The 24,811-nt window shown below is 37.8% G+C and overlaps 1 protein-coding gene across 1 annotated transcript; it reads right to left on the bottom strand.

The window, feature by feature from the left end:
• Positions 1 to 4,293: 4,293 nt before the first annotated feature.
• Positions 4,294 to 10,766, bottom strand: BNC1 (basonuclin 1). Its single transcript, XM_054214758.1, has 4 exons — positions 10,598 to 10,766; positions 10,197 to 10,432; positions 7,019 to 8,946; positions 4,294 to 4,975 (listed from the first exon to the last, which is right to left on the bottom strand). Exons 1-4 carry the CDS (start codon positions 10,764 to 10,766, stop codon positions 4,294 to 4,296), a joined length of 3,015 nt encoding a protein of 1,004 aa, XP_054070733.1.
• Positions 10,767 to 24,811: the final 14,045 nt, after the last annotated feature.

The raw sequence follows: 24,811 nt of genomic DNA, 5'->3' as shown, positions 1-24,811 counted from the left end.
ATTAGATGAAGTGCTCAGCAGAGAGGGACTGTCACTCCACGGCATTACCTTTCCTTTACCCATTTATAGAACGCACATGAAAGCTGAAGGGTGCTCACAGGGAATGGAGCTGACAGGGCTAGAGCTTAACAGGGTGATGTTTCAACAGTACATTTGCAAGTTAGCAACTTTGCGTAATCCAAGGAGTGCCAAAAGGCACGGGGAGCTGGGGGCTGGGGGTGAAGGCAAGGGGAAACTAAAAGCCTGTCTACCTTCAGAGACGTGCTTGCTGAGGTTATGTGGAAATCTCACTAGCCAGCAAACTGTTCAAAAGTGTTCCAAGTAATTCAAAGCTGACTTGATCATGCTATGCATACTTAATCCAACTTCAAACCTTACCTTTTATATATTGTCTTGCCCTCCCCTCAAATGGGGGGGACTGGCAGTAAATGCTGCTCTGAACAAAACCTGTAGCCTGACTTTCTCTACAAAACCTCTTTGATCCAGCTTTCCTTCTCTTATTGCATCGTTGTCTCCTTCCCAATTCAGAGTAAAACTCTCATTTCAGTTTGGAAATGAACACTCACTTGCAGGCTGAATGGAATCCTTATGGGCTGTATCTCAAACTCTAAAGGTGTTTTTAGTTTAGCTGCATTTCTTAAACCTATGCTTGCTGATTAATCAGAAGCTGCTTGTGAACCCTTTTCAAGGAGGACCTGGCACCCTATTTAAAAATCCCTGGACTGAGTCCAGATAGTTTAGCTGTTTTTTAGGCTTTCCTATTCAATACAGGACATCAGACAGGTATTTTAAGAACTTGTTTCTCCACTCTGATGGGTTTTACAGTGTATAACTTCACTAAAGATTCATCAGAAACAATAGCCTCTGGTTTTGCTGCAGTTCTTTGAAAAGTACTTAGAAAACTGGAGCTATAAGAACAGATCCCTTACACTCCGTTCAAAATGGATTTCTGCAAATACTCCTGTAAGCACTAGGACACTCATTATTCCAGAGCAATATAGGCTTGCTACCGAGAACTATTCAAAATACCTGTATTCTGAGAAATCGGAAGCTCAAACGTACAGAGTGGCTACCCCGCAGTGTGCATCTGTGCCTTCTCCTTTGGAGTCACAGAAAGATGACAGGATCTAGTTTTTGAGGCTCTTGTTTTCTAAGGGAAAAAAAAAAAAAGAAGATACAAATAAAAAAATGGAGCAACATACTTGGGTAGCAAGGGTGGGCACGTCCAGGCCCAGTTCAAATCTCACATAAAGATTTGAGCCTCCAACTGTACATACTTGCAGCATCACAGATGTAAACATCTCTGGAACTGAGCCTCAGTCAGTGGAAGCTGCTTCAGCTTTCCAGGCGGACTCTGAAAAGCTCAAAAAATAATGGTACTACTATTCTGAAGTGAGGTTACTTCCTTCAACATCTGTGGTGAATATGTGATACAGGCTGCTATAAGCATCACACATATTTAAAACTAACAGGAGATGTTAAGGCTTGGTCCAGCCACATTGTGGTCATTAGGAGGAGGGAGCTACACAAATGCTTCATGAGATACATATGCTGTACTAGGGGTACTAAGGGCTTAGCCTATTCTGATAAATCTCCCATCCTGTCCAGATTTTTGAGAAATAACAAAAAAACCTTTCCAAAATATAAAGTATAAATAGGGCCCCAAGTAATCTATCTTTTAACACAGTTCTCAATGATGAGATATTTACCTTCTGTTTAGCTGATGGCATTTAAACTAATCTCTTACCCTTGCCTACTGTGCAAGAAAAAAAATAAATCAATAAAATATCTGGCAATATTTATTACATTATTTCTAATGGCTCATTAAAATAATGACACTTCCTTATTATGGAATAAGTTAGCACCATTATCAAAACAGTGCTCTCTACAGATGGAATGTGTTTTCAGATTTTTTTTTTTAAATAAAAATTAAGAATAGTAGTTTTTTCAATCACAAAACCCTACTTTTCTGAATCAACCAGAGGCATTATTATTTGTTTTTATTAACACATACAAAATTATTAGGGTATACAAATGTGTTTCCTTTTTAGACACAGTGAAAGCTAAATTAATGGGCATTACAGGATTAGTTTACATCACACTTTGTTTCAAAAAAACACCATTTATGATTAAACAAATAGGTTTATATATACATATATAAAAAAAAGAGCTTGAAATAGCTGGATAACAAATCATTGACTTAAACTATCAAAAGGCTGGGAGCAATTGTTACTCCTATGATTGTGCCCTTAGCTTTCAAACCATCATCTCCACTGATATGAGTTCCCCTTTTAAAAAAAACCACAACAAACAAACACCACCCAACTCCCCCCAAAAACCCCAGAACACCAACCTCCCCCAAAACACAAAACCTCAAAGCAATGGCACAACTTTCCCCAGGCTAATATTTTTTTCCTGACACCTTCAAGCACAAATGGATTATTTTAAATATCACATAAACCTACTGTAAATTAAAAAAATAGAAGATTACTTTACACAATGCATGGAAACCATTTCTAGTGAGCACAAACATTTACAACTGTGTCATGTTTTTCTCTTGCATAACCCATACTCACACACAAACCAGTTTTCAAAAGAATTAGTGAAATATTCAATCCACTTTTGTTTCTTTTATACAATATGAAATGGTTACAATACCATAGTATTTTTTAGAATAAGTTAAACATCAAGACATATGGCAATAGCATTGTACTATCCTTTCTACATACATATGAAATCCAGAAATTCAGTCTATTTTTATTCAGTCACAAAAATGAATAAAGACTAGGATCCAGTTATACTGGAAAACTAGACTAGTTCTAGAAACCACAAATACTGTAAGCGCTTTGGTATAATATGTACAGATTGTGCTGTCGATATCATGCTTGCATACTAGAATTGATCAACAGATTTCAACTGGTGAATTAAAGTGGAAAAAAAAAAAGGTACTGTAAGACTTGCTTTCTTATTTCTTTTTCTTTTTGGAAATGATTCAGTCAAAAAAGATGCACCACAAGTACACATACAGCATTTGTATGATGTGACTACAAATTAAATATTAAAGTGTTTTTTAAATACAATGCAAGACCAGTCTTCTTAAGTGCATAGAACATAATGCAGAATACTGTTAATTACAGGGACCAGTACAGAGATATTAAACATTTTAACAGATATTGAACAATATCTCATAAAAAAAGGTGTGAATGAGAACAAGCATTCTTCTATTGTTACAAAGATCAACATGTTTTTCCCCCCACCAGTAAGAGAAACAGTAACTGCTGAATCATGGAAGGTATCTACTGCATCTATTTTATCTCTGTCTCGCAAAAGCTTAGAATGGCACCTTCAAAGTCTTAAGCAGCCTGGATATTTAGTTGGTTCTCCTTTTTTTTTGTTTCTTTTCTTTTTTTTCCCCCATTTTTAACAAAAACTTTTCTCTATCTGAAAGTGGAACTCAAAAGTGCATTTTAAATTAAAGGGTTTTCTTTTTCCCCCTATTTTATGGATGCATTTGCTGTGGTTTAGAAATTTTAGCTTAACCAATTCATTCTTTCTATCACTATAATTTATCAGAATGTCTCAGATTTATTCAGGCAACCCTGCCAAGTTCAGTAGTGCCTGCTTTTGCAAAGCAAATGGTATTAAATTCTAAGCAAGCCACAATACTGCAATCTTTATTCAAGTGAAATGACAACTTAAAGAGTAAGGATTGCAGGATTTTCAGAAAATTTGGACTGTATGCAAAGTCTTCCCAAATTTGTATTTTATCTTTTGGATTTTGGGATACAGTAAACTGCAAATACCATGTTCCACTAATACTGCAAGTCGGCTTCAGATTAGGGTCTCAGGAACGAAACGGTAGCCCCAAAACTCTCAGTCCAACCAGAGGAAACTCATCCCAATCACTACTCCTGTCTTACACAACACAACCCATTTAACATGTAAACACAAGGGATGATGCTTCTCATTTGAAGCTCCTATCGTTGTCAAGTAATACTTCACAGGTATCAGAAATACTTTAGTTAATGTCTCCATATTTCCCCCATTTCTAAGATGCTTTCTTTTCCTTACAGAAGATTTAGCTATTTAACATCAAACCAAACAATTGCACAAAAACTACAGCACCAAGCTTTGCTAAATGAAACTGCTGGAGAGCACACACAGGAGAAAAGAATTTGACTGTGGTTGTTGAGTGGGCTAGAAGTCAAATGAATTTAAATAAGACTAATGTTAACACATTCCTTAATTGAAATGATTGATTCTTAGCAGAAATAAATTAAGATCAGCATGATCTTACTGTAGGCTAGTTGGTGACCCAGCCAGACTTTTGTGCAGGTTGGGGTTTTGACTGTGCCTGTTCCGACTGCGAACAGATGAAAACATTGTGTTGCAACCGGGGACTTTACATTTGTGGAGCTGGCGGAGATGCACAGTTTTGTAATGAGCCCTGAAAGTTCCTTTATTACTATAAGTTTTTTGACATATATGACAAGTTATTGGCAAACTGGAAGGTAAATTTGCGAAGTTTTGACTAGCTTTCTCAATTAAAGTACAGTCTTGGTAGAGTTCATCATTGGGCATTAGGCTGGGTCCTTCACAGCTTTCATCACTATCATCCAAGGGCATGGTGCATATTTCACTTCCTCCGTCAGAATCCCAAGAAGAATGAGCACTGCTCTCAGATTTAATGCTGGAAGTAGTGCTTAGATCCAGAACAGCTCCATCATTCAATGGATCGTATCCATAACTCTCAGAACAGGGTTCTCTAATTTTGCTCATTGGAAAAACCAAGCTGCCTGTTCTGTTCATTCCTTTGAAGATTACAGAAGTATGTTCAACATGTTGCTTTAAAGAGACATCTTGACAAAACTCCTTAGCCATGTCTTTCAAGAGGTATGTTGCATTGAAATGGTTGTTGAATTCCAGTGTATCTTTAGTCAGAAGCTTATGATGAAGATTTAGGTTTGAACTATGTCTAGAAGAACAAAGACAAGCTTAGCAAGAAAGTGTTTCGCCTCACTTAACAGCTGTTTCATAATGATCATTAACAAAGAAAAAATAAATCAATATTTAGTAGCATGCATGAACTGTATACTTCTAATTTGACCAGCTGCCACACTGGGAGTGCACATGGATGATTTACACATTTGACTGTGTATCTGAACTTGCTGGCACTGGCATATATAGAAATAACTCTACAGAAATCAATGTTTCAGATCGTCTCCTGCGTTGTGGGTAGCTGTCTGCTCCACTAGAACTAGTGCTAGGCCTAAAAGAGTTGGGGAACAGACTAAAACCATGTATACTGAACTGAGATCAGAGAATGGACTAAGAAGGGGGAAGATACAAGATTCTTTCACAATGGACAAAGCAGGAAAGGAGTGACACCTGAGTCTGCAAAAAATATTGATGATCTCAACTGCTGTAACCATGTGCCAGGATGCAGCTGGACACATCAGTACAGAGCTTTTCCTTGACAGGAATTTCCTTGAAGAAAGGAATATTGCATTTTATGCAACTTGAAGTTTTTGAATGGGCACCTCTAGATTCAGTTTAAAACCATCAAAACATATGAAATCAGTACTCCTCACTGAATACTGTCAATCAGCTCACCGGGAACTTCCAGGACCTGGCTAGAAGATTCAGTTTATTGCAAGACAGGGAAAACATTAATTTTTTCCCTTGCAATCATGGCTTAATCCAAACCATGAACCGTTCAAAAGGGCACAGAAATATTTTGCACTTGCAGTCACAGCACTCTATGTTAATGTCCAGAAACTTTTGCAAAGTTGTTGCAAATAACTACTGTTTTGCACAAAGCTTGTGAACTTGTGTGTTGGCTTTCTTTTTTTTTTTTCCAAAAGCACCTATGTTAAAACTTAATATATTGGTGTTGGAAGGAATTCGTGGCATGTGAATGCAAGTCTTACTACTGGCCTCCTTTCCTGTGGCCCATAGCACAATTACAGCAGAGAGGAATTCACATCTGGGAAGATGCAGGCAGCAGATCAGGGTATGAAGCCCTGCCAGCAGCAGATGAATCTGTGCATCTCAGATGCAGCGGCCAGTCCTCAGAGACTAGCTCATCCTCTCTCTGGACTGCATCAGCTGGCTCCAGTACTCCTAGCAGATTACAGACAATCTAAACCTTGTGTCACTCTGAACTGCTATCCAGGCATGCTTTCTGCAGCCAAAAGCTGCTGTAACACGGTTACAGGAGAGTTTGAAAACTTACAACACTTAGTCCCACTTTTAACAGGTTTGCTACCTATCACTTAGCAATTCAGATACATAACTGATGGTCAACAATAGAGCTTCAGTTCTTGTTTCTCAGCCTAGGTGCATAATAGGCTGAAAGGAAATGATTTACAGCAACACAATACTGCAGCTAACAGTAAACCGAATGAAGATTATGATATGGTTTAGGAATTAATATGTAATCTCAAATAAAAGCACTACTGATGTGGATACACACCAGGTAGCGTTCAACCAGCACCGCGTAACGCTAATTTTGTACTGACACAGAGTAATCTTGCTTTTCTTATGGGCTTTTTCACACCACTCTCTTCAAAATGCTTGGGTAAAACAAGGACAAGGGCAAGTGAGGATTTCCTGAATTGATCTCATTGCTTTTTCATTAAAGAACACTGCATACATTAAAATACACATGAAAGTACATATTAAACATATAAGTCCACACATGCATCTACTGGAAAATTGCTGAATTCATACCCTCGTGGCTTTCCCTTTGTGTTATAAAGTATTCTTTCAACTATTTCAGTCTTTATCAGTTATGAAATTTTCATGGCTTTATTTAATACCTCGTAGTCTAGTGGAAAGGAAACGTTTCTTTCAATGGATTTTCGTTTCATGAATGTTCTGATAAGTTATCGTACCTGTTATATGAGGATACACAGAAAATCTTTGCAGGCTCCATTCCTCAAACACTCATTTCAATTTCAAATTAGGCTCCATTGTGATGGTAAAATAAATACAATTTTGTTTATAATTTTCTTACCTGTCTCGACTTCTACGAGAAGGGAAAGCAGCATTACAGCCCTCAACTGTGCAAATATGCATTTCTTTGAGATGTACATTTTTAAAATGCATTTTTACACTGTAAGGGTTTTTAAAAGTCTTCATACAGATGTCACAATGAAAGCGGCTTTCTTCCTTCTGAATCCCTAGTGCATGTTGACTGACATGATCCATATCTTTAGAGTCTTCAAAACAAGGAATGGCAGCACCCCTGTTTGACAAAGTGCTGAAAAAGCCCCCGGTCAGCAAGTGGTGTTGCAATTCAGGGCAGTCATTTTTAGGAATCCTGCGCTTTGACTGCTCTTTAATATACATGGGGGGTTCAGTCATTGGTTTTATAACATCATTGTGGTGGTGTTTTGGATCTTCATATAAAATCTCATGGGAAACTATTTTTAATGGTTGGTTTTCTTCTGGTTTAACCTCTTTCTCACAGTGATGCAATTCATTCTCAGAGATATCCTTGATGTATTTGTTATTTGGTGCAAAGACAGATTCAAAATACTTTGGGCCCTCTACCCCAGAGACAGATTTCCATGAATTACCTGAATGGGGGTGCTTTTCCACCCTGTCGATCACCTGCTTCTCTATCTTATGCTCACAGGTCTCAAGCTCTCCATCGCTTACCACTTGTAGACGTGTATCATCTTCAGAACTGGCAACATCACTACTTTCATTAGGTGTCTCAACAGCTTCTTTCTCTATCTTAATAGGCATACTTGATTTACGAGATTTCTTCTTGGGTAGCATGTCAAATGGCAATTCATTTGAAACAAGCTGTTCTGGTATTGAGGAAGAAACAAGAGGCAGAGAAGGAAGAGTACCTGGAGTATTAGCAAGCTCAGCTGGTGTGACTGGACTACGATAAAAAGGAAGAACAGGCTGTACTGTCTTCAAGTTTGGAAAGAGGACACCATTCTGTCCAATACTGGGGAATCCAGCCTGACCCTTCGAATCTGTACAAGAGCTGGCATAGCTGGTAATAGTTCTGCTATCCGGAGTTAAAATTGTAAATTCTGTCCTTTTACTATCTCCAGGTCCAGCAATCGTCAAACCATTTCTTAGATCTTTATCCCTGTTATTTCTATTCATTGGCATATGGAGTCTGGGGTTAGGATTTGCACTATGACGATTTCGACTACGCAAAGAGCTAAATACCATATTGCAGCCCTCAATTGTGCATTTGTGCTTTATCTTCAGATGAACAGCATTGTAATGTATTTTCAAAGTACCTTTGTCATAAAATGTCTTTTCACATGCAGTGCAGAAAACACGCCCTTTCCTTGGCCCAGTGCCATTTTTTTCAACAGATTTCATTTTGTTTTCTGGAGATAGTGCTGTCATTTCAAGCTTTGCTGCTGTATTATGTGAACTGGAATCACTTAAAAGGGCATCATCTTCTGTTTTAGTGATGACATCTGGACCATTTATGCTCCTCTCATTTTCAACTTGAAATGGTGCAGAACTAGAAGTTAAGAAGCTGCTTTCAGAAAATGGCATCTGAACATCTTGTTTAGTTTCATTGCTATGGTCTTGACCTTGCTCAATCAAATGTCTTTCTGGTGGTGAACCTATCAAAGGTGGAGGCACTGGACTGAAAAACTGAAATGGCAGCATGAAAGCCATGTTATTTACAATATTCTCAAAGGGATGAATGTTGGTGGGACTCATTTTGTCCAAGGATGCAGAAAAATTAGGACTGTGTTGATTGCAGCTCTCAATGAATGCCCTAATATCCAAATTAGCAGTTGGTGGTGGTATTATAATTGATTGCCCTTCTTTCTCTTGAATTGCCATTAACTCTACAATGGACTTAGTTTCTCCAAAACGAAGAAACTGCTGTAAAGTAGCCAGTTCTTCTTCAGTGGTCATTATGCTCCAGTGATCCAGCACCTTCCCTGAAGCATCCTAAAGCCAAAAATATTTAAATGAGTCAGACATTAGTTAAGGCAAACAAAAAAACCCTCCCCCCAAATCTGTCATTCTTTCACGAACTAAAAATTCTTCTCTAGCGAAATGATAAAATCATTCTATTTGATGAGAGATTAATGCCAGTTCTGTGATACTTTCTTCCAAGTGTTACCACATTGGTGATATTATTTCTTTCTGAACTGACAGTAATACTTTCCAATAAACTACTTTTTTCCACAAAAATTAAGACACGTCATTTGAACAACAGTTAGTATCATGTAAGTACAGACAGCAGAGATGGAGCAATCAGACCAAGATTTAGCTCCTCATTTAAGTCAAGTATTCTTTCATTGCAAGTTTAATAATCTTCCAAGCAACTAAGATCAGAGAACAAATGAACCTGTATTGATCTATTGCCAGTGTTCACAGAGCACAGCTGTAATTACACTAGAGTGTTGGAGTTCTTTCAAACTCTAGCTATGCCTAACTTTTCCCAATAACTACAATAAATATTTTATCACAGAACATGTATTTGATGGCCTACTGAGATTTTTCACAGTGCATGTAAGAGTTTCTAAGATGATGAAGAACGTAACATTATAAATTTTTCATGTGGTAGAGGTTCAAGGTAATTGATTCCATATTTTTAATCCTAACACTAAAAAGCAAGATTATCAAGACCACTAAATATTGATTTGTGTCATAATGTAAGATCATAATGTTACTTTACATAAAAGGTAACTTCCACAGTAGCAAGGACTAACATCAGTGTAAGTACATAGGGCCAAATTCATTCTTGATGTAGCTCCAGTAAGGCAGTAAGGTCAGTAGCACTACACCAGAGACGAATATTGTCCCTGGTGTTTAAAATGATGGCAAGTTTATTTGTCAATGTATTATTCTGCTGTATAAAAGTAAACTCACTGTTTAAATAATACTAAAGCAAGCTCTGAAGCCTTTTCTTTTTTTCTTTAATACATTCCCTGTAACTTTTTCTTTTATCTTGGCTTACCTTTGTTGATAGATTTGAGCAAAGTAGGAAGATTTCAGTTAAGTCTCACTAAAAAGAGAGCAATGACCAAAATCCACCCTTTCTTTTCTGGCACTAAGCTTGTACAAGTCTGTTACTGCCTTTCAGATGTACCATACTGTTAATGCATTGTGAACCACTTATAAGATTAAGCTAGAAAACATTATGAAATATTACTTAACTATCATATTTATATTAAAAAAACCCCTCTAAATACCTGTAGTACATATCCACGTATATAATCCTGTAGTGTCCAATCCAGAGCATGGAGAATCTGAATCACCTCTTCCTGCTTCAGAACACTGAAAAGCCGATCTAGCAGAATTTTAAGGCGCACAGGAATGGCTTGGGTTCCATACAACATGAGGCTACTGATATCAAAGACAACATTGGATTGAACTATTTCTACCTGGCTTGATGGGTAGAGGTTGGGAATCCTTAATTTGCTCAGGGCTGAAAATAAAACCACAAAATGTAAATAAACTTAAGTCATAAGAGATAGATAGAATTGAATGTAACTAATATTGGGGATTGGGGGGGTGAGGGGTGACACAAAAAGCATGCTATAGTGAGGTGGATCCTAAAAGGTTTTATATAGATTGTAAGAACAAATATTACCATGTGCTACCCATCCATGCCGGCATTGGTCACATTGTCGTTGATTTATTTTCCCAGGTTTGAAACACTGACAACTACAGTTCATGAGAGTGCATCGGATAGCCTGGAAATCAATAGAAAGGATGGTAGGTAATATATAAGAACCATCTAGAGCGTGCAGATTATACATATAGAGTAGACCCATAAAATCCATATGAAGACAGAGCTAACATACCAGCACATACCTATCAATGTGCAATTTAAGTAATCCAGACAAAACCTGAGTTATGCAAGACTACCTCTGCGTTAAAGAGAACTGGTCATCAGTTAGAACACTAGAATATTATGGAAGCAAAATATTTAATGACACACATAGCAACACTTCTGTGGATTCACTTAGGCTGAGGCACCTTTATAACAGTAATAAAATCTTCTTGTGCATTCGCCTAAGCTATGATCTTCGTGTAAGATGACTTTTTTCAGCAAGGTTTCAAAACAAAGACATACAGATGAAAGTCCCACTCTCTTGAAGTTTTGCTGAAACTCCACATTGCAATATAGGAAGCTCTAATCAGCAATGCATTGGCTCTGCATAGATGCCATCCCTTACACACAGCAGCATCCACACAGACTAATATGTATCCTGCCAAAGACAAAGGAGTCCACTAATGCTTCTCAGTAACAAAGCTCACCAAAATGTACTCCAACTCTTCAAAGACTATAGCAGTCACATTTTGTAAGGGAAACGCTTGAAGATAATAGGCAAAATAGAACACACAAACAGATAGATAACAACCAGTTGCACGGTTCAATTTGTACATCACTTTACTCTCACCAAGGTCATCTATAATGCAAATCAAATTACTATTCAGATATTCCTAATCAACAGGGCAATACAAACATGCTTCCTGGAATATATGCTTTCTTCTGTATGTGACCATCTGCTGCAGAAGGCAGACAGACAACTTTGAGGTCCTAGTTAAAGCTCCATAGGGACTGCTATAGAGCAAAGCACTTGTAGGATTCTGGATTGCTTGGATCTGATACTGAGACTACTAGTTCCTGCATAAATGGAATATTTATTAAGTAAAGAAATTAATGCATGGAAAGTCTCCAGTAGAATACAAAAAAAAGGTGAGATTATGCAATTGTAACACATCTGCATTTTTATGTTTTTAACACAAAATGTTTTACATTTTGAAGTACAGAGAGGTAAATATGAAATAAGGCAAAGTTATGCCCACTACTGGCTGCTGCTGCTGCTCCTAGGGTTTTATGCAAAATGAGGACTTCCACTGCTTAATACCTATAGAAAAGCAAGACAAGACTTGAAGAAAAAAGTAAAGTCTTTTTAATGCAGGCATTCCCACATTGGCACTTTTGGAAAACATACAAAGAAACAAGTTTTTGGACAATCAGGCTAAGAAAGATGGATGCAGGAAATGTTTAAAATGAAAAGGACACAAGAGAAGGGTAATTTCACTGGGGTTTGCACTGGGCGTTTCTTTGACTGACTCGGGGCAGAAGAGGACACTACATACAATGCTCAACTACAAGCAAGCATGTGTGGGACATTTGGATGCCTAGTGCTTTACAAGACTGGATTTGGACTGAGAGATTTTAAAATCTCAGTATCTGGCTTATCAAGGAGCTGCTTACATGCACATCTCCAAACTGCAGTGACTTGATGCTGAGATTCATCTTTATTTGAAGGATCAGAACAAGTGGCAACAGGGCTACTGAAATCTCTGAATCACTTTGTCTTTAATCTTTTAAAGGAGCCATTGCACAATAGTGAATTCCTGGGCAAAGCTCTGTGCTCCCCATAAAGTCATAAAATACACATCAATACGCTACACAGTGTGAATTGCTTCACTTTAATGGAGGATATATTTTCACTTAGATGCTAAAATATTTTCATATAACAATAAAAAGCCATAAATTTCTTATGGAAAGGTTGGAAAAAAATGTGTAGTTAGCTGATGATTCATTTCTATCACAAGATATCAAACAATAATGCAGTTCACGTCTTCTGCGTCTGTACACACATAGTATTCTATGTATTCTTCACAGAATGAAGCCCTTCCATAGGGTTCAGTAAGTTACAATGCATTCCATGAATGCATCTTTTGCAGTCCCTCCAGACAAAATTACAAGAGAGTACTTCCTTTTTCTGCAAGAGGTAACAGAAATATGCACAATGGAAAAAGCTGTCATGATGATAAGTTAATTGAGATTTCAAAATTTTTTTTGTTCCTTTTCCTTTGGACTTGTTCCACAAACCACTGACCTTTAAAACTATTTTTTCTTCTTAATTTTTGTAATTAGACAAGAAAGATATACCTCACAAAATTTTGCATTTCATAACCTTGTATGAGATCTTTCTTCCATATTGTACATGTATTTAGTCTTCCTGTATATGTGTAGAAGACTTCACATGCAAAACCCAGTAAAAGGAAGACATTTTGCTTTACATGTATAAAAGCAGCAATTAGAAAGGGAGTAGAGTTCCCCTTCTATTCTAAATATGGAACTGATCCACTCTCAAGCCAATACATTCCTGCTTCTGGATGCCAGTCTTAGACATAGTTTGCTTGTATACTGCTAATGTATCAAAGGTATACCCTCAAATCAGGGATCTGTTGCTGACTTAAAAAATTACTTGTAAGAATCCCTGAGGAAAAACCAGTGTGATTTTCAGATTGGTAGCATTTCCTTTCACTTGTGCTTGTTAGAGTCCGTGTCTCCTAAAACTTTTCTAGGAACATTTGTGTTAATGTAGTCACAGAAAATATAGAACATGGCAAAATTAACTTTTAAAATGATCAGTGAGTCACAATTTAAAATCTTCATTCATTGTTCGACTTAAAAAGGCACTTTTAAAAGAGGCACTTTGATTATCTCCCAAATTAACTTATATCAGAATTTAATGAAGAGAAACTTAACAAAACTTCATGACATTAATATGCTTGTCTTTTGCCTGTTAATCCTACCATCCTTAATATGCCTATTCTAAGGTACTGTAATTATATCAAGTCTTTTAATGAGCTTTATATTCCCAACAAGTGGAATGTACACACAATTTCATTCTACAGAACAAAGGAATAACTTTCTGTATTGCATACACATAAAGCTTCAAAATCGTAATTAAAGGATTGGAAATGTAGATGGAAATTAAAGTGGAAATTTTTATAAATGCAATCCTTTCATTCAGGTCTATTATTCAGTTTCATTTTCCAGAAACATAAGCAGATGTTTTAAAAAAATAAATCTTATGCTATCCTCAAGGATCTTGTTATTGCTTTCCAGTCACTCCCTCCCTCACAAATGGATCTTTCCAAATCCATTATCAGCAACACTTTATTCTCTTTTTTTTTTTTTTTTAAATAGAGTTGAAATTTCTGATAAAAATTTTCAGTGTTTTTACCAGCATGACTGTGGGAATTTGAACATCAGATTTTTAATATAAAATGATTCTTCATTACAAGAGAGACAGATGAACCATGAAACCGTCCACTGAAAAACATCCAACTACTAATCACTGAAAAAGAAATCCTAACATCTGTTGCCTGAAAGTGACGACTGCTGACATCTTTTTTGCCAGATATTGATGTGGCTTCAATTATGCTTCAAAACTTACTGAATGTTTCTTTGCAACCCACTCGCAGCCTTCATAGCTAAAGAAAAGCATAAGCTAATGGGACAAATTCATTCTGATTCTGGGTATACAATCAGGTTTTGATTTGTAAAGCAAGTTTGAGATCATCTATGCTCTCCTGCAGTCTTTTGGGACCTATGCTCACTTGCAACATACTAACAGCAGGTTTAAAACAATGCATCAGGAGAAGAAAGGCAGTATAACTGTAGCAAAGCTCATCCAGTGCTAAGTGGATTCTGGTTTGACAGCACTTTGGCTTGGGAAATAAATTAAAAAGTAAGTAAATATTGAAGACCCTGTCAGGAAGGAGTTAGAGATCTCGGCTCATGCTAGAAAGCTGGTCTGGCTCTCTGCAGGCGCTGAGAGCTGCAAGCACAGATACCAGTAAAATGGAAGAGCAAGTCCCAGATCACCCTGGTGGTATTTAGCGTCAGTAACGCGCAGGTCAGCACCCTCACTTGTTTCTGGCATCCAAGAAAAACCCTTGTCATCTTTGCACAAAGCTACCCCTCACTTTAGAGACTGCTTTTTTTGAAGTTGCTGCCATTGCACGAAGAGCACAAGAGCTTCGCTGCTCTGCTGTGCGGATTACTGACAAAATGATGTCACTGATGCCGTGTCACAGGAACATCTTTTGCAAGCAGGGATAAGAAATTCCTATCAGTTGCAATGCAAGTTTGAAGAAGAAATAGGAGTTACATGAATGAAATGTGTGAGAGAAACTTTCATTAGCTGATATAACAGACACAGCTTTCCATGTCCTGTATTGTGGACTTCTAGCAACAAGCCATATCTCCTGTGGCCATCTCACCTTCATTCCCTAGAAAAAGTAATCCCACTGAATATATGTAACCCTCTAAGATATGCGCTCTGGTGAGCACGTATCCTATAGGAAAGAACTGGGACATGTCCCGTTTCTGCAGAATAGGCTCGCAGTGGCTCCTCAGTAAGGGCACTTGTGGAGAAAGAGGCAAGATTTATAACAGGGGAAGATCAATCTGTAAGGATTATTTTTGTCTGCCAATCAGCTAAAACATGAAAGCTTTTTTTACTTTCCTAGAGTACAGATAACAGTTTTCTCACATATTAAGAATAATCCACAGAAATTAAGCTCTCTTTTTGAAATTAAGCATGGGACATATGTCTGGTTATTAGGAAATATTTTCTTGCTTGCACCTTGTAGAAGTTTTGCAAGGGAAGTAAAGGGATGGATACATTTCCCGTCTCTTAAAGTATAGTCCACAGCTAAACCAAGGCCAAATTCAAACCTATGTGCATCTTTCAGTAAAGAAAACAGTAACTATGCAAGAGTGCAAAGTAGCCTTCCTGTCCAATTTGTTTTCTTTCCTGTTTTTACTGTTATCTACTGGGTTTCTTCTGGTTGCGAAGTTTAAATAAGTCTTCTTTTTTCATCACCCAGTTACATTTGATTACTCCTGTATTTGAATCCTTTGAACAACCACTGAAAGCAGAGACAAATTAAAAAAAAACCCTTATCTTAAGCATCTCTGTCAATGCCCTACTTTTTCATATCATACAATGAGCAAAGCTTTGCTTTGTTCATTTTTTTGGTCAGGCAACTTTGGCCACTTCCCTTAGGGATATATTCCACTGATAAATAATACCGTCTGTCAGTTTTGTCATGATTTAAAACAAGTTCTCAATTTACATTTTGTCCACCTTACTTTCACTGTATCACAACACAACTGTGCCTATCTGTATCATACTAACATTTGGCTTTTTTCAGCTATCCCACATGTATTTGTATCCACCCTTTCCACTGTATAGTACATATTTATCCCTTGTGCGTGTTCTTCCTAAACACAGACTTCAGTTTTTGATACTCTGTTGATCTCCCTGCAGTTTGTTGGAACTAAAATATATTCTAGTGCACTCCAAGTACAATCACAAAAGGTGTTGGGCTGCTCCAGATGGTGTAAGTACTTGTTGAACACATAGTTCAACAATTAAACCTAAACTGCAGGTTGGTATTACATTTCTTAGAGTTTATATTAAGCGTCTTGTATCTCTATTGTTCCTTGAGAATTTCAACATATTCCAAGGCTATGAATTTCATCTGCCTGTAGAGAACATTAGGAGGGCCCCTGCAGCACCTCCAAGGAAAGGCTCTGGGCCATCTTCTTCTTCCTGACATGCTCACTTCAAAGAGGAAACGGGATGCCTGGAGGATGGACAGAACATGGAAACCCTTCGCTGCCTGCAAGCAGAGCTGGGAGGACACAGAGGGAATGGAGAAAAGCGAGACGCTCACCAAGCAACAGTGCACTGAAATGTGCCTACATATGTATGGGTGTGACAGCAAGGCCAATCTGAGAGTTACTCTGCACAACATAGACTTGGCCCGTGCTAAAACTTGCACATGTTCAGCTCAGCACTGATGTGTTTTCTTCTGTCACGTGTTTAAGGTTCTCAGTTATGGCTGAGGTCAAAGCCGTATAGGCAAGTTAGACACCTACAGTATACATACACTGCCTGCCTCTGACAACCTTAGCTCTTGAAACAAAGGGATTTCCATTCACGTACATTTATGCCTACTCAAGTACATTTGGTTGTTGCAATATAATTATATAAAATTATTAAAACTAGAAAAAGGTCCTTATAAGATTTCTAATTATATCGGACTGAATGCTACAAACACTATTTCCACAGTCTTATCTCACAAAAAATGTTTCTTACAAAGTAACAGCTGCCCTTAATAGTTATTTAATAAACACACTAAGTAATAACAAACATCTTTCACGAGACACAAACAAGCCTTATAGTTTCTGTATCCAGAAAACAGTCTGCTCTAAACTGTTGTATCCAGAAAGCAGTCCAGTATTTTGAGCTTTTAATTAAGTTGAGAGAAGTCGCACACAGATGTGACAGAGTAAACAGCACCAACCAAATAGCTCCAACCTTCTCCATTAACAGACATGTTTAAAAGGCCAGCCCTAGATGATTCATTTGACAAACTGCTTATTACTAAAAGAAATTAGCAAAATTCTTGTCTCCTGCTTAAGAGACCAACTAGGAGAGAGATGGGAAAGCTGGAGATAGGCCACAACTTGCCTTTTACAGTGCCACTAAACACAAAGTTACACTCACAACCCAGTGCCTAAATCCACGATGGCTCCTCAGTCACCGGGCTGATTTTTGTACACACTGACCACGTACGCTCCTCCTAAGCTCAGAAGGTGCAAGAACCTTTGAAAAATCCAGACAATAAGCTTTTGTTTCAGAGGCCAAAGATAGATTCAGGAGTTTAACTTAACACCTATTGTGCTGAAAATTTTGGCTGGTGCTGATACCACTCAATTCCTACTTACCCCTTCTCTGTGGGGAAATTATGTTATGATTTTTACTCCTGAAAGAACACAATGGCCACAAGTTGAATACATTTTCTAGATAAGACCACAGCATACATCCCATTAATTGTCTGGATCCTTATGTCTATATTAATATTGTTTATTTGGGGTCAGATACCAAAACCTGACCTCCTTTTAAACAGCCACCGCCTGAGAATACATGTAAGCAGAGTATTTACAACCCAGATCCTGCAGCAAGTTGCATTATTCCATTACCCACTCCCTCAGAGGGTCTGAAAAAAGCAAATTTTGGCCTAGAATTTGACCAAGTCTCTCTCCTGTGGGTGCAGTTGAGCACCTTGAGCTGAAAATGTTTAATTATCCTTGTAATAATTGCTGAAACATCCTCAAACCCAGCCAAAAGGCGAGGGGGGGTGGGGAAGTGAAAAAGCTCGGTAAAATGGAATTGAAATTAGGTAATACCTTCACATGATGGCACCACCCCGTCAAATTAACCATACTTGTGGATTTAAAAGACAGTTTTAGCTGGCCACTGAATTATGGGCCATGAGTTCACACATCGCCACTTTGTTAAATAGTTTTTCTAACTGAGAACAGTCCCGAGGTGGAGGAGGTGAGATAATAGAATAAACTAAATACAGACTCCCAACCCTACAGCAAACACGGGCTCAGCGGCAGCTTTCGCGGCTAATGGAGAGGAGCTCTGGGCAGTCTCGATCAGTGCAGCTGGGCGAGGAAGCAGAAGGGAGCCGTCTCTGAGAAAGGCTGCATGCTACAAGGCCAAACTTTAATCACAGATTTACTTGTGGGATGAAAATCACTCCTCATGCATGTCACTTACCCTAAAGGGCCCCTTAGGGCAACTCTTGTTAATGGCACTGTCAAAATAATTATAAAGAGAAAAGAATGTGTGTGCGTGTGCGTGTGTGTGCGTGTGAGCACACACACACACAGACTGCTACTCTTTAAACAAAAAGCACCGGACAGTAAAACTTAACATTGCTGTTCAACAATGTGCTTGTAGAAACATTGGCTTACACTGCAATTAATCTCACTTGTTAACAACAGGTGTGTGCTGACAGACAGCTTGGTCAAACTCAGGAAGGTATTTAGATCCTCTTTTACCATTCAGTTTGGAAAAGAAAACAAGAAATACAAATTGTGAAATGAAAAATTACACATTATCATTGTCTTAGAGTTGTTTTTTACTTTTGATTCTGAAACAGACTACAATGCTTCAGTTCTCATGGCATACCTGCCCCAGCCTGTGTAGGTCAGAAACCCTTACATTTTGCTGAATATTAAGCAGTATCTATCACAGAATATTGAAGTAACTTCCCTTTTTAATAAATTTACAGGAAAAATTCTTATCAGTGCATTTCAAAAATGCAGAGTGCTGCATACTGATGAGAAAAACGGCCCAGGCTTTGGAGGTAAGGATAAGTCCATGGATAGAAATACTGTGAAATTTCTTATGATAAAGCACTGGATACTATTTAATCTAGCAAATAAATTGCACACATACTACTTACCCATATTGACGTGCTATGCATACCACGTTATATTCTGGAACTACAGATCTATCCATGAACTAAAGTCTAATTACATATTTAACTCGAAGCCTTAAGTTAGCAAGAAATAAGTGTTACAAACGCAGATGTACAAGTATCAGAGAAATTAAGAATATTAGTATAAATCAACTGCAAGGGCTCTGAAATATGTAAACCCATTAAATTATGCCTTTAACTCTTTACCTAGTTTATAAAATGTTATATGTGCACAATGTGGGTGAGTTAATGTTTCAAAGGAAATCCTAACTTTTTAAGCTCCTAACACCGCTGCATAAGTCTCAAAGCCATAAAATATGCATGTTTAATTTTTTTCCTTTTTTCCTGTTACAGAGGGAAGATATGGATTAAAGAATAAAAGAAAACCAACAGCACTCTGAAATATTTAGTGTTACACAATTTCATTTAATGCAACTTCATAAATTTGAAACCCAAAGCGAATTTGTACACATACACATGATACTATCTATGGTCCTACAGTTACGCAATATTTTACGCAACAGTGTACCTCCATTGGTAATTTCACAATTTAAAACCTAGTATTACTTTTTGTTGAACACAGGTGAGGAAATTTTAAATGGCTTTCAGACATCAGTTTAAATAGCTACTTTCATATGAAAAAATAGCCATTTTTCACTGATAATCAGCTATATTTGAAATTTGAAGTAAAAAGTTGAAGTTTAAAGAAACAATCGTACTATGGTTTTAAAGTGTGAAATGAAAATGTCATTGTTCTTTATTGTAAAATGACTCAAGTCTGTTAGAAATTTTCACGTATCCTCATTCCCTCAATAATATTGAAATTTCAATCCCTAAGCAGATTATTTAGGTAGCAATTAGCAATAAAGTAGTAAGAAATAAAAACTAAAAAGAAGAAAGACAATGACACTTGCTGTAAAAGTTCAGCTGTAGCATCTGCTAGGACAAAAACTGCTGGCTGCCCAGCACACAGGAACTAAGAGAGTTCCTGCACCACTGAAGCCAGGATGGGCAGATGACCTAGAGGGCCAAAACAAGTTTTATTTCCCTGCATTTGGTGGATGTTCTGCTGGAATAATGAATTCAAGTTCCATACCTAAATTTTAGCTCAAATTTGCATGAAAATTTTTATCAAATGCCAAATCATACAAAAGTTGTTTTAAAAACACACGTGTAGCAAAAGCTGTAATCTAAAATAAAATAAGAACATTTCTGTTCTTATCAGAGGCATATTTAGTATTATAGTAATGAATTCTTTATTACTGAAAGGAAAATAAATCACTGGCTTGTTTGATTGGAAATGGAATGACATGCTCAATGTTGGATGAACAGATTTTTCAACAATATCACAAACAGGCAGGGAAGCGGGAAGTCAAGACATTTGGTATCAAAAGGCCAAACCTTTTTGCAGCCTAAATAGGCAGAATTTCACCTTGGCTATAGTAAAGCCCATGAAGCGGCCCAACATTTGTAATAATTTTTCCCATTTCGTGAAGCTCTCCTACAGGCTTGGATATGTTTGCAGATACCATCATTTTTAAATAGGTTGTAGATGGTTCCGTACTTCAAAAAATAAACAGAGCAATTACCTTTTAAAATCAATCAAGCAAAAATCCATATTTTAAGTATAACATAAATTTATTTTCTGTAACATTAGTTACTTTTTACATGTTCACCTATTGTTAAAATAAAAGCCTGATTAAGCTGCAAACTACTAAAACCTCCAGTTTAATTCAAACAGAAAAGTGCAATTATACTGATAATAATGAAAAATGTATTAGCGTTATACACGTAATGGTAAATAGATCTAATGAAATATACACGATTCGTTCTTTGAAAGTCCGTATTTTTTTCTCTTTTCCGTAAAAGAAGAAATTAGAAAGCTATTCTTCAGTGTATATTGTTCTAATCACTAGAACAAAGAAAACCAAGAGGCACCGTTGTTAGTAGTTAAAAATAATGCTGGTCCCACTTTGCACCATGACCTGAAGTGGAGCGAGGCTCCCCACCTCCCACTCCTCCAGCACTGAGAGCTCAGCCACTCTTTCAGTATTTTAAAACCGAAGTACAGAAACAGGGACTCTTGTCTAACATAACGCTTGCAGATTTTTCAGCAAACTGCAATAAACAGAACTGTATTTTCCAAAAGGATGTTAAAAATAGAAACATATGATCTTTTCCCACCTAGAATTGTATCCTTACAATTAAAGACTATTATCTGGCATCCCTTTTAACCGTCAAACTCAGACAGTGGCAGTTCTATAGCCACAAAGAGAAGCAGTAAATGAGAAGAACATGTTACTACACTGCATTTGAGAAAGTTTGGCTCCAAGCTATGCACTGATTAATATCAGATCTCCTTCTTTACTTGCCTCTTGACAATCTTGTCACATCTGGCTGACAAATCCTTACAAGCTTATCCAAACCAAGGCAGCCCAGATCATGCTCCAGGAGTAGCTTGAAGGAAGCGGCAACACCAGCCATGCACTGATGTGCCATCATGAAACTAATGAAGCTGACTTCACTTGCAGACTGCAGGAACACGAAGAAACACAACATGCCTCAAGGTTTTGCAACATAACGCAGAGTTAGCTCACCAAAAGATAAGACAAACAATCAGCTCCCGAGGTTCAAGAAGCCAAGTAGTTACATGAATTACAAAAATTTATATAGAAATCGCTTGAACAACAATCACCACTAAATGAGCACAATAAACTCCAACTTCAGATCAGATGTGAAAATTGACTGCTAAATGCCTTTCAAACACTGGTTTGTTTCAAATTAAAACAAAACCGGTTAATTTCATTTTCTCTCTCCCACATCCACAAAAGATCAGAATGTTGCCTGGCTCACAGGTTATTCAAACTGAAAAACATTAAAAAAAAAAAAAAAAAAGGCAAAAGAAAGGGGGGGGAAAAAACAGTGTCACTTTTTATTCATGGGTTTTTACAGAAGGATAAACCACAGCCTGTGTATATCAGTAGCCCTCCCCTGGGTTAGCGATCTGCCCTCTCCTCATTTTTAAACCAAGGATTCGTTACACAGAGGTCTGGAAGTATTTGGCCAATTAATAAACCAGAAAGTAAAATGCTGTATCTTAAACACATCTAACAAAACCTCATTATGTATAAGCTGACAATTAAACCATGTTTATTTTTCCATGTGATGAAAAAAAAATCAAAATAAATTAAACAAGCGCCTTGAATTCTCATGCATTTAACCTCGTAATTAGTGGAATATATTTAAAAAACCAGACCCCCCCCCATACACACACATTCTCACTCTCCCCCCTGGTGCCCCCCCCCCCCACCCCCCCAAAATACAAACAGACTGATCCTAAGAATTACTGACCTTATTTTCTGGATGCTAAATAGTCAACAATAAATTGTATATAAAGGGCATACATTAGGCTCCACTTTAGTGGTAATTTCTAAAGAACTTCGTAGTGAAATTACATTGTTGTCTGCTCTCCAGTGCCTTTATACGTCATGATAATGATAATGTATCTGCTTAAAGCACTTGACTCAGAACACATCTGAGTCACAAATCACAGATTTTATTGCTATTAATGTATATTGAGGACTTGTACAATTAAACATTGTCAAGTATTTATGATTTACATGCTACTACTTCAATTGGAAAACAATTACACAAGTGATGGCTCTGCTTATTATAATCAGCCTGCAATTCTGAATTACTTACTGTAGAACAGAAAAGTCATACAGTTGTTTACAGTGCACGGCAGAAAGAAGCCCAGGATTTTTTACATAAACTAGTTTTCTACTTTCACAGTATCTTTTTGTAATTAAGAAATGGAGAGTACAGCTCCCTACAGCTCTCATCTCCATTGTTCATTACCCAAAACAACACCATTACAATATTTTTAATATCTCCACAGTGCATAACCACAAGTAAAAGTTGCACAGTAAAAATACACATTCATATAGAACTGCAAAGAACTTTCCTTACCTCAGACATTCTTACTGTGCTTATGTTTCCAGAGCTATAAAACAGTTTCCCATTCCCTCAGTGAGTTGTACAAAGAAGTACTGGAAACACTCCTGCCTGTACAAGTACTAAGGCAGAACCATCACACGCCTCTTTACTCTTGTCTGACTCTGAGCACCTCAAGGTCTGATGTATGCTCAGGCTGTGCACAGGGGAGTGAAATAAGATCCTCCCCCTTGGTGTTCTCCAGACCTACAGTACGAAGTTGTGTCTGCCTCTCACCTCTGCAGCCAGCTCTCACCTCGCTGCCCCGCAGTGGTGTGCTCCAGCGTGCTCCTCCAGTCGCAGGGCAGTCCCCTCACAGCTGGCTCGAAGAGGGCATGACACTCATCTTTCACAGAGATTTGATCAAAAGGAGTCACGGAGGCTTGAGGCGCTCCTAATGCAGTGCGAGGAGATTCTACCTCTGCTCTGGCAGCCTAAGTAATGCATTAAATCAATGCAGCTGACCTAAGGCCTATTACCGGGTTTTTTTTTTTTCTTCTCAGAATGTACAACTATCTGCAAATAAGCTATGAGGTACTTATGATTAAAATTACTTATTTTTAGCGTCAGAGTGTTGTTTTTCAAACTGCAGCTGCTGTGTTGTTTTTTTTTTTCCTTTTTAAACATTTGCAGGTCTCAAAGGTTCACCAAGTGGGGTGTGTATTTTTTAAAGTTTTGAGTTAGGGTTGAATTTTATTTCTTTTTATGAAGTTGAAGCTTCCTATTAACATAAGCACAGGTCATAAAGACAGGAGAAGAATTACTTTCCAGTAATTGGGCCAAAATCTGTTTTCAGTTATTCAGGTGTTGGGTTGCATTCATGAGTTAGAGCAGGATTTTTCTCACAGTCATTTCTCACCTATTAAAAAAACAAAACAAACCCCTGAACAAAACAGTTCTCTCTTCCTCTCTACTCTGCTTTTGCCTCCTGTAGATAATTTCTTGGCACTCTTCTAACCCAGGAATACACTGTACTATGTCCAGAGATAGACACGAGTCAGTTGCATTGAACTCAGTGGGAATCCTTGTAGGAACATACCAGGACAATATTTGACCAGATGAATACCTGTAATCCCATAGGAAAGGCAGCAGGAAATAAGATGGCTGTAGGGAGAAGACAGCTAATGTATTATTACTGTTGGTTAATTTGTACTTCTTCTAATCCTATTTACTATTTGCTAGATATATGCACAATGCTTAAGGAGAGAACATAATTTACATTTTACTAAATACCAGAGTAGAGTTAATGTTAACTCCATGGCAGTAGCTGTGGCGGGCCAGGATAAAGCCAGTGTGATACCAGAATCTGGTCCCATAGAGTGCAACATGAAGCATACGCTTTCCCTAAATCCCTAGGTTTCTCCCCCTATATCTTATTTCTCCCACGGAGCTATTGAACAGGATGGAAAAGCAGAGCAGGGGATTTAGTTTCACAGTATGGTCTACCAGATACTTCTGCCAAAAACCACTGAAGTGTGAGAAGAGTCAACCACCGGTGGTGGCTTGGTCAGTCCCCAGCAGAGCTCTATGTGGGGGCTCCAGTGCCACCTCTGCTCCCTGCAACATGCCGGGGTGCTTCTCTCTCGGGCACCCGTGACAGTTACACGGGGATTATTAGCGGTCTTGTGAACTGTAGGGAAAAGTGCCTGAGAAGTCATGGCCAACATCATGCTCTTTGAGGTGATTCTTAGCAGCAGTGTTTCAAAAG

This window comes from Rissa tridactyla, chromosome 9 (assembly GCF_028500815.1).
Source record: "Rissa tridactyla isolate bRisTri1 chromosome 9, bRisTri1.patW.cur.20221130, whole genome shotgun sequence".
Lineage (NCBI taxonomy): Eukaryota > Metazoa > Chordata > Aves > Charadriiformes > Laridae > Rissa > Rissa tridactyla.
The sequence above is the reverse complement of the archived record's forward strand: the minus strand, read 5'-3'. Positions and strand labels throughout refer to the sequence as shown.